A 20,602-nucleotide genomic window follows, 5' to 3' on the forward strand; every position below is an offset into this window, starting at 1 on the left:
ATTAAAGGTAATTACAAGGCATTGAATATAGTTCCCTGTGCTATACAGAAGAAATCTGTTTTTTTATCTATTTTTATATATAGTGGTTAACATTTGCAAATCTCAAACTCCCAAATTTATCCCTTCCCACCCCCTTTCCTCAGTAACCATAAGATTGTTTAGTATGCTTGTGAGTCTGTTTCTTCTGTAGGTGAGTTCATTGGTGTCCTCTTTTTTTCTTTTCTTTTTTTAAGAATTCCACATATGAGTGATATCGTATGGCATTTTTCTTTCTCTTTCTGGCCTCCTTCACTTAGAATGATGGTCTCCAGGTCCATCCATATTTCTTGCTGCAAATGGCATTATTTTATTCTTTTTTATCATTGAGTAGTATTCCATTGCATAAATACACCATAACTTCTTTATCCAGTCATCTGTTGATGGACATTTAGGTTGCTTCCATGTTTTGGCTATTGTATATAATGCTGCTATGAACATTGGGGAGGATTGCACTGATTCTTTCGTCAGTTTGTGCAGAATTTATACCTTGAGAGTATTAAGTCTTCCACATCATGGACAAGATCTACCCTCCATCTTTCTATATTGTATGTTTGTAATGCTAAATATTTAATTATACATGGTGTGTAGGAATCCATAGGATTTGGCAGAGTGGTTAAGAACATGGACCATAGACTCAGAGATGGCCAGGGTTCAAATCCCAGCCCTGCCACTTACTCATTCCATAGCCTTAGTGAATTGCTTAACTTCTCTGTGTCTAAGTTTCCCCCTCCATAAAATGGGAATGATGACCAGAGTTATCTTGTAGGGCTGTTTGAAAGGATTAACTTAGTTAATATATGCAAAGCAGTTAGAGCAATGCCTGGCACACAAAAGTCTCTGGAAACATTATTAACTTATTTTTGAGTAGGTTACACATTCACAGGATTCAAAGTAAAAATATATTTTAAAAAAAGACATACAGTGAAAAGATCTTCCCACCTTTGTCCTCAGTGTGCCCATTCCCATCCCTGCCTGATTACTTACTAGTTTCTTGTGTTTTCTTTCAGAGGACTTTATGCAAATACAAATAATTATTCTTTTTGTTTGTTTGTTTCAAACAAGCACAGTCTACATACTGTTCTGTTCTTTCCTTTTGTCACTTAACCACATACCCTGGAATCCTTTCCACGTCAGTACATAGAGATCTTCCTCACTCTTTTTTTTTTAACAGTTGCATAGTATTTACAGTTGCACAGTGTTCACTGATTTACCTGTCCATTTACCTGCCCCTTTATGATGGACATTTAGATTGTTCCCAGTCTTTTCTCTGTTACAGACAACGCCCCAGTGAATCCAATAAGTCTCTCTGTTCACACACTCATTAGAGTTAAGGGCAACTTAACTCTAGCTTTACAGGTATATTATCCCAGTGTTTCTATTAGGTTGAATATCTAAAATGTCTGTCTTTGTAGGTCAAAATTGGTTGAATGTTGCCAGTTTTATATAGTACTAATATTTCCTTAACCACTCAATCATTAAAAAAATTTTCATTGACCGAGAGAGGGTATAGCTCAGCGATAGAATGCGTGCCTAGAATGCACAGGGTCCTGGGTTCAATCCCCAGTACCTCCATTAAAAAATAAGTTAATTGATGAAACACCTAATTAACCCCCCAAATAATAAATTAATTAATTTTAAAAAATTTGTATTGAGCACCGTTTCCATGCTGGGCCTGGACACACCGTAGTAGATGTCACGGACACTGGAACAGAGCTTGGAGAGGGGAAGAGACGGGTCTGTGATAAGCAGGGTCGTTCACCATTGGATTGTTTCCAGTGTTTGATGACGTAAGTCACTTTGCAGTGAACATCTTTATCTGTTAGGTTTTATTTGCGTTTTTAAAATATCGCTTTGAGACAGATTCTAGGAGGGGCATGACCTACGCTCTGCAGTCGTCACCAAAACAAGAAAGCAGAGTTGAGTAGGTCTGCTTGTACAGAACTTAGCTCGGTTCCAAGTGGGAAATCCCCTCAAGGGGAACTTTTTTAAGTTACAAATTGTTTGATTTATTTTTCAAGCAGGTGGTGTAGTCACGTGGTTCAAATCTAAAAGCTACAAAAGGATGTGCAGTGAAGTGTCCACCTCCCATCCCTGTCTGTCAGTCCGCCAGCCCTCCCCCTCAGGGGACGTTGCTTTATCATCCTCCCCCGTCTCCTTGAGAGATGGCCTCAGCGCATCTCAACGTACGTGTATCGCAAAGGTGCATGGGCCTGCCCATTGCTCTTGGTGACCTGGGTTCTTGTGTCCCCGCAGCCTCCAGTTCAGTCTCAGCCAGGAAATTGGTCCCCCAAATCTTGTCTCCTCCAGTAACTATCTCCAGGTTCAGTGAAGTTTCCAAGGATTTTGGAGGATGGGGGAAGGGAGGGAATGTCTTTGCCCTTTCCCTGCAGATGACTATGAGTGTAAGTATTATGATGATAAGTCTAGAAAGGTACTGGTCCATTGTAGATGCTCTATAAGCACTTACTGGATGAATGAATGGATGAGAATAATGTCATTGAATGTTTCCCATATGCCGGGCACTATCCTGAATTCTCACAGTTCCATAAGGTAGTAATGCTTATATTTCCTATTTTAATTATGAGGAAATTGAGGCAAAGAGAGGTTTAGTCACTTGCTGAGGCCATCAAGCTGAGACTCTAGAGCAGGCTGTCTGGTTCCTGAGGCCTTGGTCAACAGATCACTCAAGGCCTAATTACACACAGTGCTGGGGACAGAGTGGGTACCATCTGCTATGAACTGGGTCTTGATGGGAGTGGACAGTTCTAGCCTAGGACTGGCCCTGGGGGAGGGGAGTCAGCAGGTTGAGCAGGCTGAGTCAGGTTAGGTTGGGTTCAAGGCACTGGATGGAATAGGGAAAGGGGCTGGGAGCTGGGAGCCAAAGAAGGTTATAGAGGGAGGGTGGAGGAACTCCATCCCAGTTCCCAGGAGGTCATGGTCATCCAAGGCTCTCGGGCACAGAGCGACCAAGGCTAGAGGCCAGGCAGAAGCAAGCCGTGAGCCAACAATCAGAGCATCTGACAAATGGGGTCTGGGAGCAGCCACTAGAAGGGCCTCAGTGCTGAAGCCGGGTGCCTCCTGTGTTCTTCACCTGGGTTCCAGCAGGTGGACAGTGGAGACCCAGCAGGCAGCCTGGAAGGCAGGGCTGGGAGCTGGGCAGTGCCTGATACACACCAAGCAGCAGAAAGCCTGCAGCGCACAGGTGTGGAAAGTTTGAAGGCCTTTGGCTAGACCCCTTGATGTGGGCTGTGATGTGCGAATTGAGACAGCCAGACCTGCTCTCAGCACTTCCGGGCTCCGGAAGACCTGCTTAAGCTGACTTCCCCTCTGGGAGGCTGTGGGCAGGGGCCCACCCAGCCCTGTCCCGGCTTCCCTGGGGCTGACCCACCGAGGGTCCGGTCTTAAGCGCACCCACCTCGTCTTGGAAGGCCTTTTGGTCTCTGGGTGAGGAGACACCCGGGAACTTTCTCACAACAGGATTCCAAGCACTGTCCTTGGAGCTGCAGGCGTCTGTGGGAACCTGCCAGGGCCTCATGCAGTTCCTTGGCCCGTGGAACTGGGCTGGAGGCACTTGCACATAATACATGTGAGAGATGCTGATTCTGAAACCGGCTGCTTCTCTTCTATCTCCACGTGACCTCTGTGGTCAGCTGGGAGCTGCATTTTTGGTCCTATGTCCACCAAAGGCTGGGCCAGAGGTGGAACCAGGCAGCAGCTGTAGCTCAGCTTCCACACGTCCAGGAAAAAGCATTTGGCGGAGAGGAAGCCCCAGAGAAGCTGGCCTGGCTGCTTGCCTTCTCTCAGGCTGTCTGCTGGGGCAGAGCCAGCCTGGCTTGGAAGAGAGCCTCCGTGTGGCACTGGGCCAAGGGTCAGCTGAGTCACGGAATCATGGAATGCATAGTGCTGAAAGGAACCTTAGTCCTAGGACTTGTCCATGCTCAGACAATGCATAGCCTATTACAGAGCCCGTGGCAGACATCACTAGAAGATCCCAGGCCTCTTTCTCTGCCCAGCCTTTAGCATAGCAGTCCAGGCAGCTGCTGCCCATCAACTAGGGTTCACAGGGAAGTCCAGCTGGCTTGCTATTCCAGATCTGGTCCCATCTTCTCATTTTACTTAGCTCAGTGCCATTTCCTTTATAGCATACCCATTGCCCTGATGAATACAGCCTTTGCATGTCCCTACTCATCTTATAAACTCATGTTATGTCACTTTGTGTCCACAATGCGATCCTGACCTCAGAATCCAAAAAAACTTCTCATAGTTCCCCAAGATTGTTGTATATGTAGCTGCAGAAAAGCTGATGCTGTCTTAGGTCGTGTTAATAGGAGTAGAGTATCTGGATTGTGGGAGGTGATGGTCATGCTCCTTTCTGAGTTGCTTAGGGCACACCTCGGGAATCCTTTCCCCACTTGAGACTCTGCATTTCAGAGGTACAAAGACAGAAGGATACTCAGCACACTCAGAAGAATACAAACAGTGTGATGAGGGAGCTCAAAACCACTCCATAACTTATGGTCAATTGATTTTCAACCAGGGGCAAAGAAAATTCAATGGGGAAAGAATAGTCTTTTCAACAAATGGTGCTGGAACATCAGGATATCCAAATGCAAAAAAAGGAGGGTGGACCTTAACCTACACCATACACAGAAATTAATTCAAAATGGAACAAAGACCTAAATGTAAAAGGTGAAACTATTAAACTCTAAGAAGAAAGTAAGGATAAATCTTCATCATCTTGAATTAGGAAATGGTTTCTTAGATATGACACCAAAAGTACAACCAACAAAAGAGGAAATAGATAAATTGGACTTCACCAAAGTTAAATACTTTTACGTTTCAGAGGACATCTTCACCTTTTCATCAAAAAAATTAAAAGACAATCCACACAATAGGAGAAAATATTTGCAAATCTTACACCTCATAAGGCACTTGTATCTAGAATATATAAACAACTTACGATTTAATAATAAAAAATCTAATTCTAAAACAGGCAAAGAATCTGAATAAACATTTTTCTAGAAAATAGATATGAGGTTAATAATTAAAAGATTCTCAACATAGATATATACTGGAGAAATGCAAATTGAAACCACAATGAGATATTCACTAAACTTATTGTGGTAATCATCTCATGATGTATGTAAGTCACATCATTATGCTGTACACCTTAAACCAGTATAGTGTTGTATATCAGTTATATCTCAAAAAAACTTGGGGAAAAAAACCCACTAGGATGGTGACAATTACAAGTATGGAGAATGTGGAAAAATTGGTACCTTCCTCCAGTGGGATTGCAAACTGACATAGCCATTTTGGAGAACAGCCTGGCAGTTCCTCACATGCTAAATATAGAGCGACAATACCACCCAATATTTCCATTCTTAGGTAAATAGAGAATTGAAATTTCAAGAGAATTGAGAACAATGTCTATACAAAAACTTGTACGTGAATATCAGCAACATTATTCATAATGACCAAAAAGTGGGAACAACCCAAATGTCCATCAACTGATGGACAAGTAAAATGTGGTGTATCCATCCTGGAAGATTACTTGGCAATAAAAAGAAGCGAAGCCCAGATGCAGTCTGTGAGCTGTGATAGCAGGGGTGTACCTTAAAAACAAGATGCCAAGTGAAAGAAACCAAACACAAAGGACCACATCTTGTGTGATTCCATATATATATAATACCCAGAAGTCAAGTCTATAAGGACATAAAGTAGATTAGTGGTGGCCATCGGCTGGGACATTGGGAGGAAATGGGTCGTGATGGCTAATGAGGACAGGGCTCCTTGTTGGGGTGGTGAAAATGCTCTAAAATTGATTGTAGTGATAGCTGCATAATTGTGATCATGCTAAAAACCACTGAATTGTAAGCCTTAAACTGTTATTAAAAAGCAAACCACTCTGTATGCAGATTCATAGAGACAATGTATGTATAATACTCAGCTCAGTGTCAGCCACAGGGAAATAGCTGGTAAATGTTACCTCTGGGTAGCCGTGTGGAAGAGTGGGGCTTCAAACTGGAGAAGAGGTGACCCTGTGCAGCAGTTAGGGAGTCAGGGTGGTGACGAGATGTGCCAGCTATAGTTGAAGGGCTGTGTTGGGGTGGGGTGTCCATATAAAGCTTAGATAAGGCAAGAAGAAGAAAAACTTCAGAAGAACAGATTTCATCTCAATAGAAATCGAAAATTGCTTCTCAGAATGGATTGCCCACTGAAGTAGTGAGCCCTTGGTCGTTAGAGGTCTTCAAACAGATACAACTAAGAATTGGGATAGTTCAGAGAGGACTCCAGTGTCTGGAACATCTGAGGTGGAGGACAGCCATAAAAGTCCAATGGTGTGCTGCAGCTGATAGGCTCATAAAGGCCTGTTGTCAAATATTCAGGAGTTTTAAGCTGGTTATTAAGCCATTCATAGCTTGTTATCAGCAATGGTGAGAGTGTTTACAATCATGGCAATCAGTCCTACAAATCAGGACTTTTTGTTTTGTCCTAGACAGGTGCTTTACTGGCACATCACTGATCCAAACCAACTGCTCCAACAGGTCTTTTGGTGTGCTTGTTACCCAGTGGAACTTGGATCTGCTTGCCTGTGTGCAGCAAAGCCAATCTACTGACACCAGGTTGTAGTGAAGGAAAGTACAGTGTTTATTGCAGGCATCAAGCAAAGAGAATGGGCAGCTTGTGCCCAAAAGACCCAAACTCCCCTGTTGCTTTCAGGGAAGGGTTTTTAAAGGCAACATTTCGGGTGAGGGTTGCAGCTCATGGACTTTCTTCTGATTGGTTGGGTGATGAGATAACATGGTGATGTTTTGGGAATCTTAATCATCAACCTTATGGTTCCTGCCAGTCTGGGGACTATAATGTGCTTGCGGTCAGCATGTAGTTATCATCCTTCACCTGGGTGGGGGAGTCCGTTTTTGCAGAACAACTCAAAAATATGCATCAGACAACATAATGTGTATGTGTAGTTGAACTGTAATAATTCTACCTAATAAAACTTAAAAAGAAAACAAAATGCATCAGATTGTTATATATATCCCTTGAGGAGGACCTGGGACTCTGTTTTGTCACGGAACTATTGTTTAAGCTACCTTTACTTTTCTTGCTTGAATGCTTCCCCATTGTTTCTGCATTCCTTTACTTCCTAATTAGTAACTGCTCTTTGGAACTCAGGGAAGGACTAGGAGACTAATGCATTTTTCTACAAACAAGAGATGGGGGACAAGGCAGGGCTTTTGTACCTGGGAAGGCCCCACAGTGTCCTACTCAGTTTCAATCCTCCCTTTTCTTTGATACACTTCAATCCTGAAGGAAACAGGGATGAAGCAAGAAAGGGAAACAAGTTTTGGATAGAGAGGTTAATCATAAACCAAGTTGGCTTTGAGGGGCTTGGTTTTGGGCTTCCCTACCCCCGAAGTTCCCAGGTCTTCCTCCCTCATTAGAGATAACTCCTTCCCTGCTCTGCCCCAGGGTCTAAAGAGTGGTGGCTTGCTCCATGAAGTGCCTTGAGCTCTCCATCTTGGAGTTACCACTTAATTGTCAGCTGTGGCTAGGTTCTTTCCTTATACTGTTCCATTTGATCCTCACATGACCTTTGAGGTAGGTGGTGTCAATAAAAAATTAATCAATAGTTGATCTAGAAAGAAATGGAAAATTTTATTTGAGCCGACCTAAGCGTTATAACCCAGGGACAGTCTTTCAGAAATCTCTAAAGGTCAAAGCATAGGTGTATAAGTTTTGGAGACAAAGGGCTATACTCCTATGATGTATTATTGACAGTTTACACAATCCAGATCTACACTACAAGGCGAGTCATGGATCACATGAGATTAAGAAGGAAGGTTATCTCCTAAGGAGTTGTGACCCTTGATGAGATTAAGAAGGAAGGTTATCTCCTAAGGTCTGGTTAATGCAAATGCACAACACACTCTTAAGGGAAGGGAGGGGGCCCAAACTGGCAAAGAAAATTTTTACATTTAAATTTTCTTGTCTTGCCACCAACTACGAATTCTCTTTCTTCGGTGGCATAGTCTCCCTGTTTAGAAGGAGGACACTGAGCCCAGGATGGGTGAGGGGCTCACCTTTGTTCATCACACCAGGGCCCCAGGAGGAGGAGTTCTCCCAGCCCAGATGCCTGCCGCCCCATCCCGCTGGCATCTTCATCTGCAGTCAGAACTCCAAGGTGTCACTCCCTCTGGCATCAGCTGCTGCTCCTTGGCCCAAGTCTTGTGGCTGCCACACTGGAGAGAAACAGCCCCAGTGACCTCTGGCTTCCGCTCTGATGACCTTGTGGCAGCTGTCAGAGGATTTTCCTAAAAGTCCCCTGGGGCCTGATTCTTTGGATGGACTCATCTTGATTACCTTTCAATGTGGGCCATCAGGCTCCAGAACTGACTTTTAAATGCCAAGAAAAAAAACAGCAGGGGCCACCCCAGGGGAAATTGCACTGGCAGAAGGAATAGGCTTAGGGTTCGGACACCCCTCCACTCTTTATCTCCTGGTCATGTCAGGTGCTCTGGGAACTTGGGAGAAGGTGTGTGCACGTGGGCTTTTTGTTTTGTTTTGTTTCTTAATTAAATATTTTAAGGGTAGAGAAATCTAGAGAAAAACCTAGCAGTGCCCTAGGTACCCCAAATTCAGCTTTGTTAAATCTTATCATTTTACCATATTTGCTTCAGATGTTTTAAAAATAAATAAATCCTGACAGAACTGGCTGAAGCCTCCTTCACACAGCTTCCTGATCCCAGTTGCTTCCAACCCTCGTAGAGGTCACCATTTTCCTGAATTTGGGGCGCATGGGTTTCCGCAGACAAGACACAGGGCTGTTGTGTACATTTGAACGCTTTATAGAAATGTTTTTTCATTACTTTCATAATTGGCTTATTTCACTCAACATTGGGTTTTTGGTTTGTTTGCTCTTAAAACTTGTTAACTTTTTCGTTTGTCGTGATTTCAGACTCCCAGAGGAGCTACAAGGCTGGTACAGTGAATTCCCAGTTTGGGGATTTGGCCGTGTAGCAGTTGGTTCCTACCTTTCGACAGCTGTGTGATCGTCCAGGGTGGACGAATCACAGCTTATTTATCATCGGTGGTTCCCACTTCCTCTCGCTGTAAATGCTTCTGCAGCGGCAGCTCTGTCAATTGTCTTCTTATACCTGTGCGTGTCCTGGGAGTGGGGCTGCTGGGGCCCCGGCTACAGCGCCCACTTCTCTTTTAGATTTTGACGATCGTTTTCAGAGCAGGTGCAACTGCTTTCATTCTCACGGGGCACTTTACCCCCTTGGTGATCCGGTGGCTTTTAGGGGGCTGTCACCTATCTCAGGCCATTTCTCGTGTTGCTGGTGTTCATAGGAGGAACAGGGCATGATCACGTGCGTGGTTACCCCGGCTGGAATAACGACCTGTCACATGCCAGATGCTGCTTGATGTACATCACATTTGGCAGGTATTCCCAGATCCATTGCACAGATGAGAAAACTGAGGCCCGTAGAGTTTAAATACCTTGCTCTGGGTCACACAGCAGCCAGGATGTGGCAGGGATTGGGACTGAGGCTGTATGAGTCCTAATTCTTCATCTTCGAGCTATGCAGAGTGTGCTAAATGACCGCCAAGTCTCTAATTGTGTTTGTAGTCAGAGGTGTCCCCTGAGAGACTGATGCCTCTCCCTGCAGCATCCCCGCTTCCTCCCACATGCCTGTCCCTGTTGTCTGGTCCTTCCCTCTCTGTGCAGAGGGAGTCATTTCATTGAGGAGCAGTCTTCATGGAGGAGAAGGGAAAGGATGGGATGTGGGGGCAGCAACGAGTGAGTGTCCCCCCTCACCCTGGAGGCTGGTTCTCGGGGCTTCCAGGGTCAGAGACAGGGAAAACTCCTCTCTGGGACTCTGGACAGTCCTGTCCCAGCTTGAGAAATAGGGGCCATTTCAAAAGAGAGGAAGGCTTTGGGCTTCCAGAAGCTCAGGGTGGGCACTGGAGGCCCACCAGCAATCCACTTACGGCTCTTAGAGGTTTACTCGTCTTGGGCACTCCAGAGATGATCATCACACACGGAGCGTCCTCTCTGTGCCTGCCAGCCTCATCTCATTTACTCCCGACACAAACCCTCTCAGCTGATTATACTTCCCATTTTACAGAAGAGGAACCTGGAGGTCAGCATGATAGGCATCTAAGCCCCTCAGCGAGTCAGTGCAGAGCTGGGATACCAGATGGGCTCAGGAGCTCCCCCCTGCATGCATTTAGGTAACAAGCAAATATGTTTTCACGTATTTATTTAAGATGATTTTTAATCATGTAAGTAATGCATAAGTAGCATAAAAATTTGAAACGCCTCCCTGCACTTCTCAGAAATAACCATCTTTAATGATGGCTAACGTAGCCTTCGGCAAGTCGTTTCCGTGTATATTTCTATTTATATGTCTTGATGTGTGTTTGTGCATATTCCAAATAGGATAACAAACATAATTAACCACTCTTTGCCAGGTACTGCAAGGATACATGTACAGGGGAAATTTTTAGAATTTCTCCAGGAACTACAATAGTGTAGAGGTTAGCAACACTGACTCTGGATCCAGATTGTTCAGGTTTGAATTCCAGCTCTGCCACTTCAGCTGTGTGACCCTGAGTGAGCTATTTAACCTCTCTGTGCCTCAGTGTCCTCATCTTTACATGGAACTATCAGGTACAGGGTAGGTGTATTCGTTTCCTAGGGCTGAACTTTGCAGCAATAGAAATGTATTTTCTCACAGTACTGGAGGCCAAAGGCTCAAGATCAAGGCATCAGCAGAGTTGGTTCCATCTGGAGGCTGAGAGACCATGTTCCAGGTCTCACTCCTAGCTTCCCATGGTGGTCATCAGTCCTTGGCGTCCTTGGCTTGGGGCATCATAACTTGACTCTCTTCCTCTGCCTTCACATGGCCTTCTTATGTCTCTCCATGTCTCCATAAGGACACCTCTCACTGAATTTACGGCCCACCCTAAATCCTGGATGATGTCATCCTTAACTTAATTACACCTACAAAGATCCTTTTTCCAAGTAAGGTCACAGTCACAGGTGCCAAGTGTTAGGATTTGGACATGTCTCTTTGGAGGACACGATGCAACCCACTAGAGTAGGTGTGAGGATGACTAAGTTAACGGAATGTGCCCACACAGTGGACACCGTGTGGTGCGGGCTACTTATGGATGAACAGACAAGTTGCTGCCCTGACTGGAGTTACCAGGGCCACTCCCACCCTGCCCCTCCATGTTGTCTGTGTCCTCATGCACCTTGTACACAGTGATGGGGCCATCTGTAACACTGCTGGGCACTGTGCCCGGAACCTGGCCTCTTTATCCCCATAGACTCCCTTAGTCTTGAAGCTAGGGGCCCCGCCTGCATGAGGTCAGGATCGTGGGTGGGACGGGGACGGCCTTTTCCTGGTCCTCTCCTTCCATCCCACACTCCCCCCGGGTTCCAGCCAAGTCTGCACAAGGGGGCCTCAGTTCTCTTTACAATGAGGCATCATTGGAACTTCTGAGCCTTTTCCCAGGGCCCACACAGCAGCCCAAAGCCAGTGCCCTTGTGAACTGGGAGTATTTGGTGCCTTCTTCCAAACAGGCAGCATCCAGCCAGGGCCCCACACCCAAGCGGACCCTACATCCAGTCACCCCCCTGGGGTGGCCTCTCCAGCCCAGAGCAGAGCTTTCCCCTCCTTCTCACACGGTTGACAGGCCGGTTACTGGGTGCAGGTACCACACCAGGGAGCGTGGCCACGCCACGCCACGTCACTCCTTCCTTTGGGGAACTGGTGAGAAAGTCCTCAGATAAGCCAGGATGCTGAGTCCAGGCCCAGGGTGCGGGTTTCCGGTGTCTGGCCACACTGCATCTGGGCAGCCTGGGTGTCCACGGACAGCTCGCCCTGAGAATCAGAAGGCCATTAGGACCACTGATTAGAGCTAATTGCTCTAGGCCCCATGAGCAAGCAGAAGGAAAACTAGTAATGAAATGATTGCTCTTTCCGGTGGAATTGCTTTAAAGTTCCTGAGCTCATTATTTTGCGCCAGTAGTGCCATTAATTACCTGGGGCCCCTGTGGCTGCCTTTGCAGGGACCTCGGCTGGAGCTTGGCTGGTGAGAGGGAGGACGTGGGTGTTGGGGTGACTGGCCGTGCTAGTGGATGACATATCTGAGGCTGTGTGGGCTTAGTGACAGTCCTGGCAGCTAGATCTGGTGTGGCCACGCTGCTTAGTAACAGTAATCACGGCAGTGAAACAGCCTGACATGGTGCCGCCTCAGGCCGTTTGCACCTCTGCCACCGTCCTTGAGCCCAGCAGTCCGGCCCAGAGCTCCAGCATTAGCACCAGCACGTAATAGTCGCAAGTGGGCACCCAGGGAGCACAGGTGACCCGAGGCCCAATGTCAGCAGGGACTCAGGGATTGGGGGACAACTGCCTGGCCCTATCCTCCTCTTTGGCCTGGTCAGAGCAAGTGCCCAGGTCACTGTCCCTTCAGGGCTCTGCTGCTCTGGTGACCTGATACAAGGCTCCAACCTGCCCCAGCCTCAGCTGCATCTTCTCTAACTTCTAGATCTTGCTGTGGCCTTTGACACTTATGGGTTCCTTTCCAAGCCTCAGATCCTGCCAAGTCACCACCTCGGGGGCCCTGAGCAAGCCCTTGTTACTTCCACACTGGCCCACTTGGAGGGAAAGGAGAACCCAGAAAGACTTGGACAATTCCTGGAAAGGAACATCTTGAGAGCCTTTGGCCTCCTGAGTGGTCTAGTCCGAGCAGCCAAGATAAGCCTCTGCAGGACTCACCTCCGGAAGGTTTCTGGAGTTGCCCCAGGTCTTGTGTGTCTTTCCACCATTATTAGCCGAGCTCAAGGTGGAAGAGGCATCCGCCAAGTTATCTGCTTCCTGCCCCCCCACAGAACGCCTTCTTTACTCACGCCATCCAGCCATGTGGTTCTCAGGCACTTGGACATGTGGGTAACCTCTGGGGCCTGATGTTGTCTTGGGTACAAGATGAGTGCAACATACAAATGTGTGCCCCAGTCTAAGCCCGTGTGCTGAGCCCTAAAATGAGGGCCGCAGAGCGGAAGAACGGTACTAGCTTCAACTAGCGGGGTGAAGAGACAGAAACGGTAGCTAACGTTTACTGAAGGACACGCACCGTGCCGAGTTCTTGACGGATGTCCCACTGAACTTTCACAATAACCCTGTGAGGTTGTTGTTTTTCTACAGGTGAATAAACTGAAGCCCAGGGAGGTAAAGTAACTGGCCAGAGATCACACAGCCAGGATTCAAACCTAGGGCTTGTGGTACATCAGGCAGGCCTCTTCTGAAAGGGCCTTAGAATAGAGAACTTTATCCCCAACACTTACCATAAAAAAATACTAAACATACAGAGGCGCTGAAAGAATTTTGCAGTATCTATATGCCAATGACTCACCCTTAATGTTTTTGTTTATTTGCTTTCCTACGCATCTATCTCTTCCTCTATCCGTCCATGAATCCGCCTTACTTTTTCTTACGCATTTCAAAGAAAGTTCTGGATAACCCCCAATGTGTTAGCATGCATATCATTAACTAGAGTTCGGTATTTATTTTTAGTTCTTTTTTATTGTTTTGGCGTAAAATTTACATATGATGAAACGTAAACACACATATCCAAGTGTACCATCTGTACGTCACATAAATAGCTTCATACAGTATGATTTTTTTTGCGTCTGCCTCCTTTTACTCAGCACAGTGTTTTTGAAGTCAATCCATGGGATTGCATGTATCAGTGGTTCCTCTTTATTGCTGACTGTTATTTCACTGTGTGATATACCACCGTCTGTTTGTCCTTCTCCTATCAATAGACGTCTGGACCAGTTTGGGGCTATTATGAATAGAGCTGATACGAGCATCTAAGTACAGGTCTTTTTGTGGATATACTCTTTCATTTCTCTTGGGTGCATACCTGGGAGTGGAATGGCTCAGACACAGGGTAGTTGTATATGCAGCTTTATAAAAAAAACTGCCTTTTTCCAAATGGTTGGACCAATTTACATTATCACCAGTAAAACCTGAGAGTTCTGGTTACTCCCCGTCCTTGCCAACATGAGATGTTATCAGTCTATTTAATTTTCCGTTCTGGTGGTTGTATCGTGGTATCTCATTGTGGTTTTAATTTGCATTTCCCTAATGACTAATGATGCTGAGCACTTTTCACCTGCTTCTTGACAGCCGTATGTCTTCTTCTTTGAGGCATCTTCAAATCTTTTGCCCCTTTTCAAAATGAATTTGGTTGTTCTCTGTTAGATGTATGCTTTGCAAATATTTTCTCCCAGCCTGTGATTTGAGTCTTTATTTTCTTCATGAGGTGTTTTCATGGACACAGGTTTAAATTTCAGTATGTCTACTTTATCCATCTTTTCTTTAACCGTTCTTGCTTTCTATGTCTGGTCCAATAGAATTTTGCCTACTCATTGGAGAGAAGGTTGGGAGGAAATAATGGAGAATATGAAGGAACTGTAGGGAGAGCAGCTGGAGCAGGCATGTCAGGTGGGCAAGCACGGGTTCTGCTAGGGTGATGGACCTCTGTAGGGGAGGCTGCGGGGGAAGGGTGTTCAGAAAGGGAATACAGTATTAGGGACTGACTGAATTCTTTAGGCAGTGGGAGCCATTGAAGGTTTTAGATTAGGGAAGGGACACGATCACAAGAGGAGAGATGGTACAGTTCCCGCGGTGCTGGAGCCTAGGGCAGTTTCTACTTGGTCACCCTGAAGGCAGCAGGATGAAGATGGGACTGCCAGGGGGCTGAGAGAGCAAAGTACGTTCATCTCTGTGGATCCTTAAAGACTCTTCGTGGGCCCAGTGGCCACACCCAGGCCCCACCAGGTCTTAATGGGCCTGTGTCTTCCTGCCGAGGAAACCCAGGGGCTGGTGTGGGCAAGCTGCCAGCTGGGAGCCCAGGGAAGGTGTTTATATACGAGGATTTAGAGCCAACTCTCCCAGTGGCTCCAGAAGCCTTACAGGGACTCCCACTGCACCTCCCTCTATCTCACCTCCCTCTATCTCACCTCCTCTTCCATCCCTGTCCTGGCTCCTGCCACCCCCAGGCTTCCTCGTGGTTCCTCCTGCATCAGGCGACTCAAGGCCTGCTGCTCCAGGCCTTTGCTGCCCTTGTGTCTGGAATCCCTTCCCTAGCTGTCTGTATCCAGATGTTTACTCAAAGTCATCTTTTCAATGAGGGCTTCTTTGGCCCCAGCCCTTTGCCTGCCTGGCCAGCACCCAGCACCACCTAACATCCCAGGACACACTTTCACCTTGTCTGTGGCCTGACTCCTCTCCCTGGAGATGAGGGGTTTTTTCTTTCTTTTTCTTTTTTTTTTTTTTTTTTTTTTACTGTTTTGTTCTCTGCTCTAAGCCAATGCCTAATGTAACATCTGGTGCTTGCAGGCCCTCAGAAAATATTCATAGTATGAGTGAATTCGAGGCAAACTTCCTCACTTCTTCCAAAGCCCATTTGATTGCAGTTGGCTCTAAGAGAGAAAATGGGGACCCTTGTCCCAAAAGCCTAGGTCCTACCTAGGTCACTCAGAAAATGAAGGAATCTCAGGTCACCCCTCCCCCGTTGTACAGATGCAGAAACTGAGACCCTAAGAGGGAACGGACTTGCCAACGGACTTAACTAAACTAACTGAGCCTAGTTAGTGGCAGAGAGGAAATAGGAGCCAATTGCTCACACTCCAGCTGCTGTTAGAGTCCCATTTGGCCCCTGGGGGAGGCCCTGGGCCAAGCGAGAAGGCTTAAGGATGGTTATAAAGGCTTTTGGTGCCAGAAGATATTTTTGTGTTTCCAAGTGGGGTTGGAGGAAACTAACAGGCCCAGAATGCTTCTCTTCTGGGTAATTCTTGCCTCTGCGGTTTTTACTGCTTCCCCAGAGGAGATGCTGGGCTGCACTTCAGGGCCTGGGAAGAGGTCACATCAGTATCAGCTGGGCCGCCCTGACTTTAAACTCCAAATGAGACCCAATTCCACAGCCTGTGTACGTCTGTGGTGCTGCCCTGCTGCCTCCCAGTCCCATGATGCCTGCAGTTCCACCTGGTGACCTGGAACACTCTTCTGTGTGGACCCAGAAGGGAAATTCTCAAGAACCCACAGCACATGCAGCATCCGGGAGAGGGAGGGCTTCTCGGAGGGCCTAGGAGTGGGGGCGTCAGAGGAGGGAACTTTTAGCAAAGTGATGTCGCCGTATCTCTCATCACCACACATGTTCCTAGTCTGGTTTCACTGCTGGACCTGTTTCATCCCACACTTCTCAGTCTCCCCACCACCCGGAGAACCTCCAGGACCACGCCTCTCCCCTTCAGGAAATGCTCCCTCATCAGGACTTCTGGGTCCTGCTGCCCTCTGACTCCAGCAAGTGGTTCCACTTTTCTGTGCCTTTAACGGAGCTCATCCTCCCCCAGGAGGCTCCTTACAGCAAACGCCAGCCTGATCTCTGGTGCCCCAGGGTGCAACATGGCAGGGACACAGGGCAAAAGAGAGGGACCAGCCACATCTTCCTGGCTTTATAACTACCTCTTCTGTCTCATTAAGGTTTTCACCCCTGAAGATACCCTGAGAGATACCATTCCTCAGGTGGAAGGCAGACAGACCACACAGCCCAGCAGAGTCAGGATGTGAGGCACCAAGATGCTGTTCCTCCTTTTCTGGAATCAAAACTCACCTGCCAGTGTGTGTAGGAGGTCAAGTAGAGTGAGCATGTTCGGGAGAGTCTGGACTCTCTTAAACTGGACCTCTACTTTGTCTTGTGATTCTCTGCTTTCCCCAGGGACCCTGACCTGTTACAGCGTCATCTTGGGGAACAGGGAGTGTAGACTGGGAGGGGCAGAAGGGAGCCTTCTGGAAATGTCTGCATCAGCACATCTAATAGAAATATAACGTAAGGCACATATATAGTTTTAAATTTTCTAGTAGCCACACTAGAAAAGTAAAAAGAAATAGGTGAAATTAATTTTAATAATGTTTTATTTATCTCAGTATATAAAAAAATTATCACTTCAATACACAGTGTAAATTATTATTAATGAACTACTTTATGGTCCTTTTCTTCATACCACGTCTTTGAAATCGTGTTTGTATTTTACACTTACAGCACGTCTCAGGTCAGACAACTCACTTTTAAGAACTCAGGTGGCTAGGGGCTATGGTATTGGACAGCTCTGCTCTCTATCTTGATCTGGGTGGTAGTTACACGGGTGTAGACATATGCAAAAATTTGTCTATCTGTATACTAAAGACTAGTGCGTTTCACTAGGTGTGAATTACACTTCAATTAAGAAAAATTATTTTAATCCTCTTTAGGGCTCTGCCCAAGTGCTGGCATTTTCCTGAGTCCACCCTGGGTTGGAATTAGCTACTTCCGTTGCAGTGTGCTCCTGTTACATTTATTGCAGTCTTGGGCTATAGCTGCTTGTTTCTGTGTATGTCTCACTCATTTTATTATAAGTGCCTTAAGGTGAAGATCATAGTTTGTTCATTTTTGAATTCCCCACAGGGCCACTGGCTACGTAGATGCTGAGTAAATAAGCATGGTTGAATTGAATCTCCGTTTGGTATAAACCCCTCTCCGGGCTGGTGGCAGGATAGCCTGATCATTTGATTCTGTTCTCAGTCCTATTCCAGATGTTGGCAAAGGAGAGGGACAGGAAGAGGAGGAGGAAGATGACATGGGGCCTCGTCTGCCAGTCACTCCAAAGAACTGCCTTCCTCGCCGGGGCATCAGCGTCCTGGAGAAGCTCGTCAAAACGTGCCCAGTGTGGCTGCAGCTGGGTCTGGGCCAGGCGGAGGCAGCCAGGATCCTGCACCGGGAGGCGGCCGGGGTGAGTCGGGGTCTCTCCACCTCGTGGCCAGGGGCGGGCAGCTCTGCAAGGAGCTACTCAACCTCCCTGGGAAGTAGCTGCCCTCTGGACAGCTGCCCATTTGCCCCTTTTTCTTATGTTTGCAGCTTTTCAACCAGGCTGTTTTTTCCAGAACTCCGGAGCCGGGGACCAGTGGGATGGCTGGTTTCTGCTTTGAGGAGCAGAGCTGGGAGTGTGTGGCTCGTGTGGGCTGTCCGAGCATTCGGGCACCTGAGAGGCAGGACTGAGCCTTGGAGAGCTCAGCCAGACATCTGGGGACTAGAGAGTATCAGAGCCAGAGGGACCTGAGAAATCATTTTACATCCCCTGATTTTACATGTGAAAATGAGGGGCTGTGTGATGGAATCAAAAGGTTTTTTGGAGTCAGGATCTGCGAGTTGGGAAATGGCTTAAATTTTCTGAACCTCACTTTTCTCATTAAAATGGGGCCATTGATAGTATTTTCCTCCCCGTAGTGTAAGCATTACCGAGGAAGCTAGATAGATAATGAAATATGAGTCAGAGCTCATCAAATGCCACCCACCAACCACCCATTTTCTCTTTTTTTTCCACCCATTTTCTCTCTTTTTTCCACCCATTTTCTCTTACATGCTACTTCCATTAAATTTTTAAAATTTTAATTTAAAAAGTGATACATATATGTATTTATTGTAAAAAAAATCAAGCTGGACAGAAGAGATAAAATAAGAAGTAAAGTGTCTGATAAAGGTCTTTCCCACCTCCTCTTTTTTTTTTAAATTTTATTTATTAACTAAAAAAATTTTTTTTGTTGTTTTTGGTGTAAGGTAATTAGTTTTATATTTTCATTTATTTCTTTGAATGGAGGTGCTGGGGATTGAACCCAGGACCTCATGCATGCTAAACATGTACTCTACCACTGAGCTCTACCCTCCCTCCTTGCCCACCAACTCTTTTTCACCTGATCTACTTACCAGAAGTCTTTTTTTGTGTTTTGTTTTAATTGAGATGAAATTCACATAACATAAAATTAGCTATTTTTAAGTGCACAATTTTGTACATTCACAAGATTATACAACCACCACCTCTGTCTAATTCCAAAACATTTCATCATTCCAAGATAAAACCCCACATCCGTTAACCAGTTACTCCCCATTTCTTCTTTTCCTGGCCACTGGCAAACAATCACCAGTCTGCTTCCAGAAGTCATTTCTGCTGGAAGTGTGTGGCATATCTGTTCATTATTTTTCCATGCAGACTTCCATGTCTGTAAGAGCTAGCATTCACCAAGAACTTACTGTGTTCCAGGCACTATCTAAGTTCTCCATGTGAATTAGCACAGTTTATCGTCACAGCAGCCCTCCAAGGTAGATGTTCCAATTATGCCCATTTTACAGAAGAGGTGACTGAGATACAAAGCTGACCTGCCAGGTGACACAGCAGACAAGTGCCCGAGCTAGCATTTGAACCGAGCTAGCATTTGAACCCAGGCAGTTGGGGAGCTTCCATGCTGTGTGGTACACGCACATTTTATGTGACACAAGTGGAATCACATCTTTTAGCAATTTTTGCTGTTCTCACCTTCAGTGTGGCGTGTCTTGCTACGCTGTGTCTGGGGAATAGTCCAAACTCCTAAACACAGGGGGCTCAAGTGGTTAGTGGACTCATCCACTTCGGACTAGATAAAATCCATCAAGTTGGCAATTGTACCTGAAAATTGGAATTACTAGAACTTATGGTGCCCCAGCAAAGTCCCACAGAGGCTCCTACCCCAGAGAGTAGGGACTGTAGAGGCCTGAAGGCCCAGGAGAACCCTGCTGAGGCTGAGGGAGACCTCCTCTGGGTACCGGGGCTGGAGTCCCGTGGGCCAGCCCAGCCCAACCTCAGCACCAGGATCAGCCTGGGAGAGGGTGCGAAGGAGGAAGCTAGGAGACCGTAGTCCTCAGGAGAGCAAGGCCTGTTGTTTCATTCCTCCCTACCTAAAGGCTTTCAGTTTTGTACTGATTGAGGGCTTCAGAGCAGATGATGAAACTACATAGAGAATAAAATCAGAGACTCACACCAGCAGGTGTTCCGGTCAGCAGTACCAGGCTGCAGCCCCAGCAGTCATCCACTCCCCTGTTAGGTTCTAGGGGACTCACTTCCCATCCTTCCCGGGAGGATGGAGCTGAAAAACAGGCCCAAGGGCAAGGCTGCGATGCAGACAGGTGGCCATTTTCCGGACCTTTCTTGGTCACCAGGAGAGGTGCGTCCAGACGTGCATGTAGAGGATGGTGGACCAGACAGCGAGGACCCATCCCGAGAGGGGGCAGGTGGGTGTCCAAGGCAGGCTGCGCCAGGTGTAAGTCGTGCCCACTTTGTCCAAGGGTTCAACCCTCTCTTCAAAAAGTTTAAGATAAGCCCAACTCAAAATAACAATCGTGGTTCCACGTGGCGAATGCTTCTTAATGCCAGGCCCTGTACCAAGTATTGTATGAATGTCATCTTGTTTAATCCTTAAAATAATCCTGTGAGGCAGACTGTCATTATCCTCATTTTACAGATGAAACAGGCTAAGAGGCGTGCCCTGGCTTGGGCTTCCCCAGAAGCAGACCCCTAGATGAGGATTTAAATTCAAGTGGTTTATTTGGGTGTTGACCCCAGGGGGCACTGGTAGGGGAAATAAGACAAGGAAGGGAGGGCAGCTAATAAAAGCTGTGTGTCCATGAAAAT

General features: G+C 46.6%; 1 protein-coding gene across 1 annotated transcript in view; it reads left to right on the forward strand.

Moving 5' to 3' along the window:
• The window catches only part of RIN3 (Ras and Rab interactor 3), a 103,649-nt gene that overhangs the window by 18,648 nt on the left and 64,399 nt on the right, over positions 1–20,602 (forward strand). The window contains exon 2 of the mRNA XM_072963624.1: positions 17,686–17,893. Within this exon, the coding sequence (XP_072819725.1) occupies positions 17,686–17,893 (208 nt within the window). The remainder of the gene's footprint in view (positions 1–17,685; positions 17,894–20,602) is intronic.

The sequence above is a fragment of the Vicugna pacos genome, chromosome 6 (genome assembly GCF_048564905.1).
Source record: "Vicugna pacos chromosome 6, VicPac4, whole genome shotgun sequence".
Lineage (NCBI taxonomy): Eukaryota > Metazoa > Chordata > Mammalia > Artiodactyla > Camelidae > Vicugna > Vicugna pacos.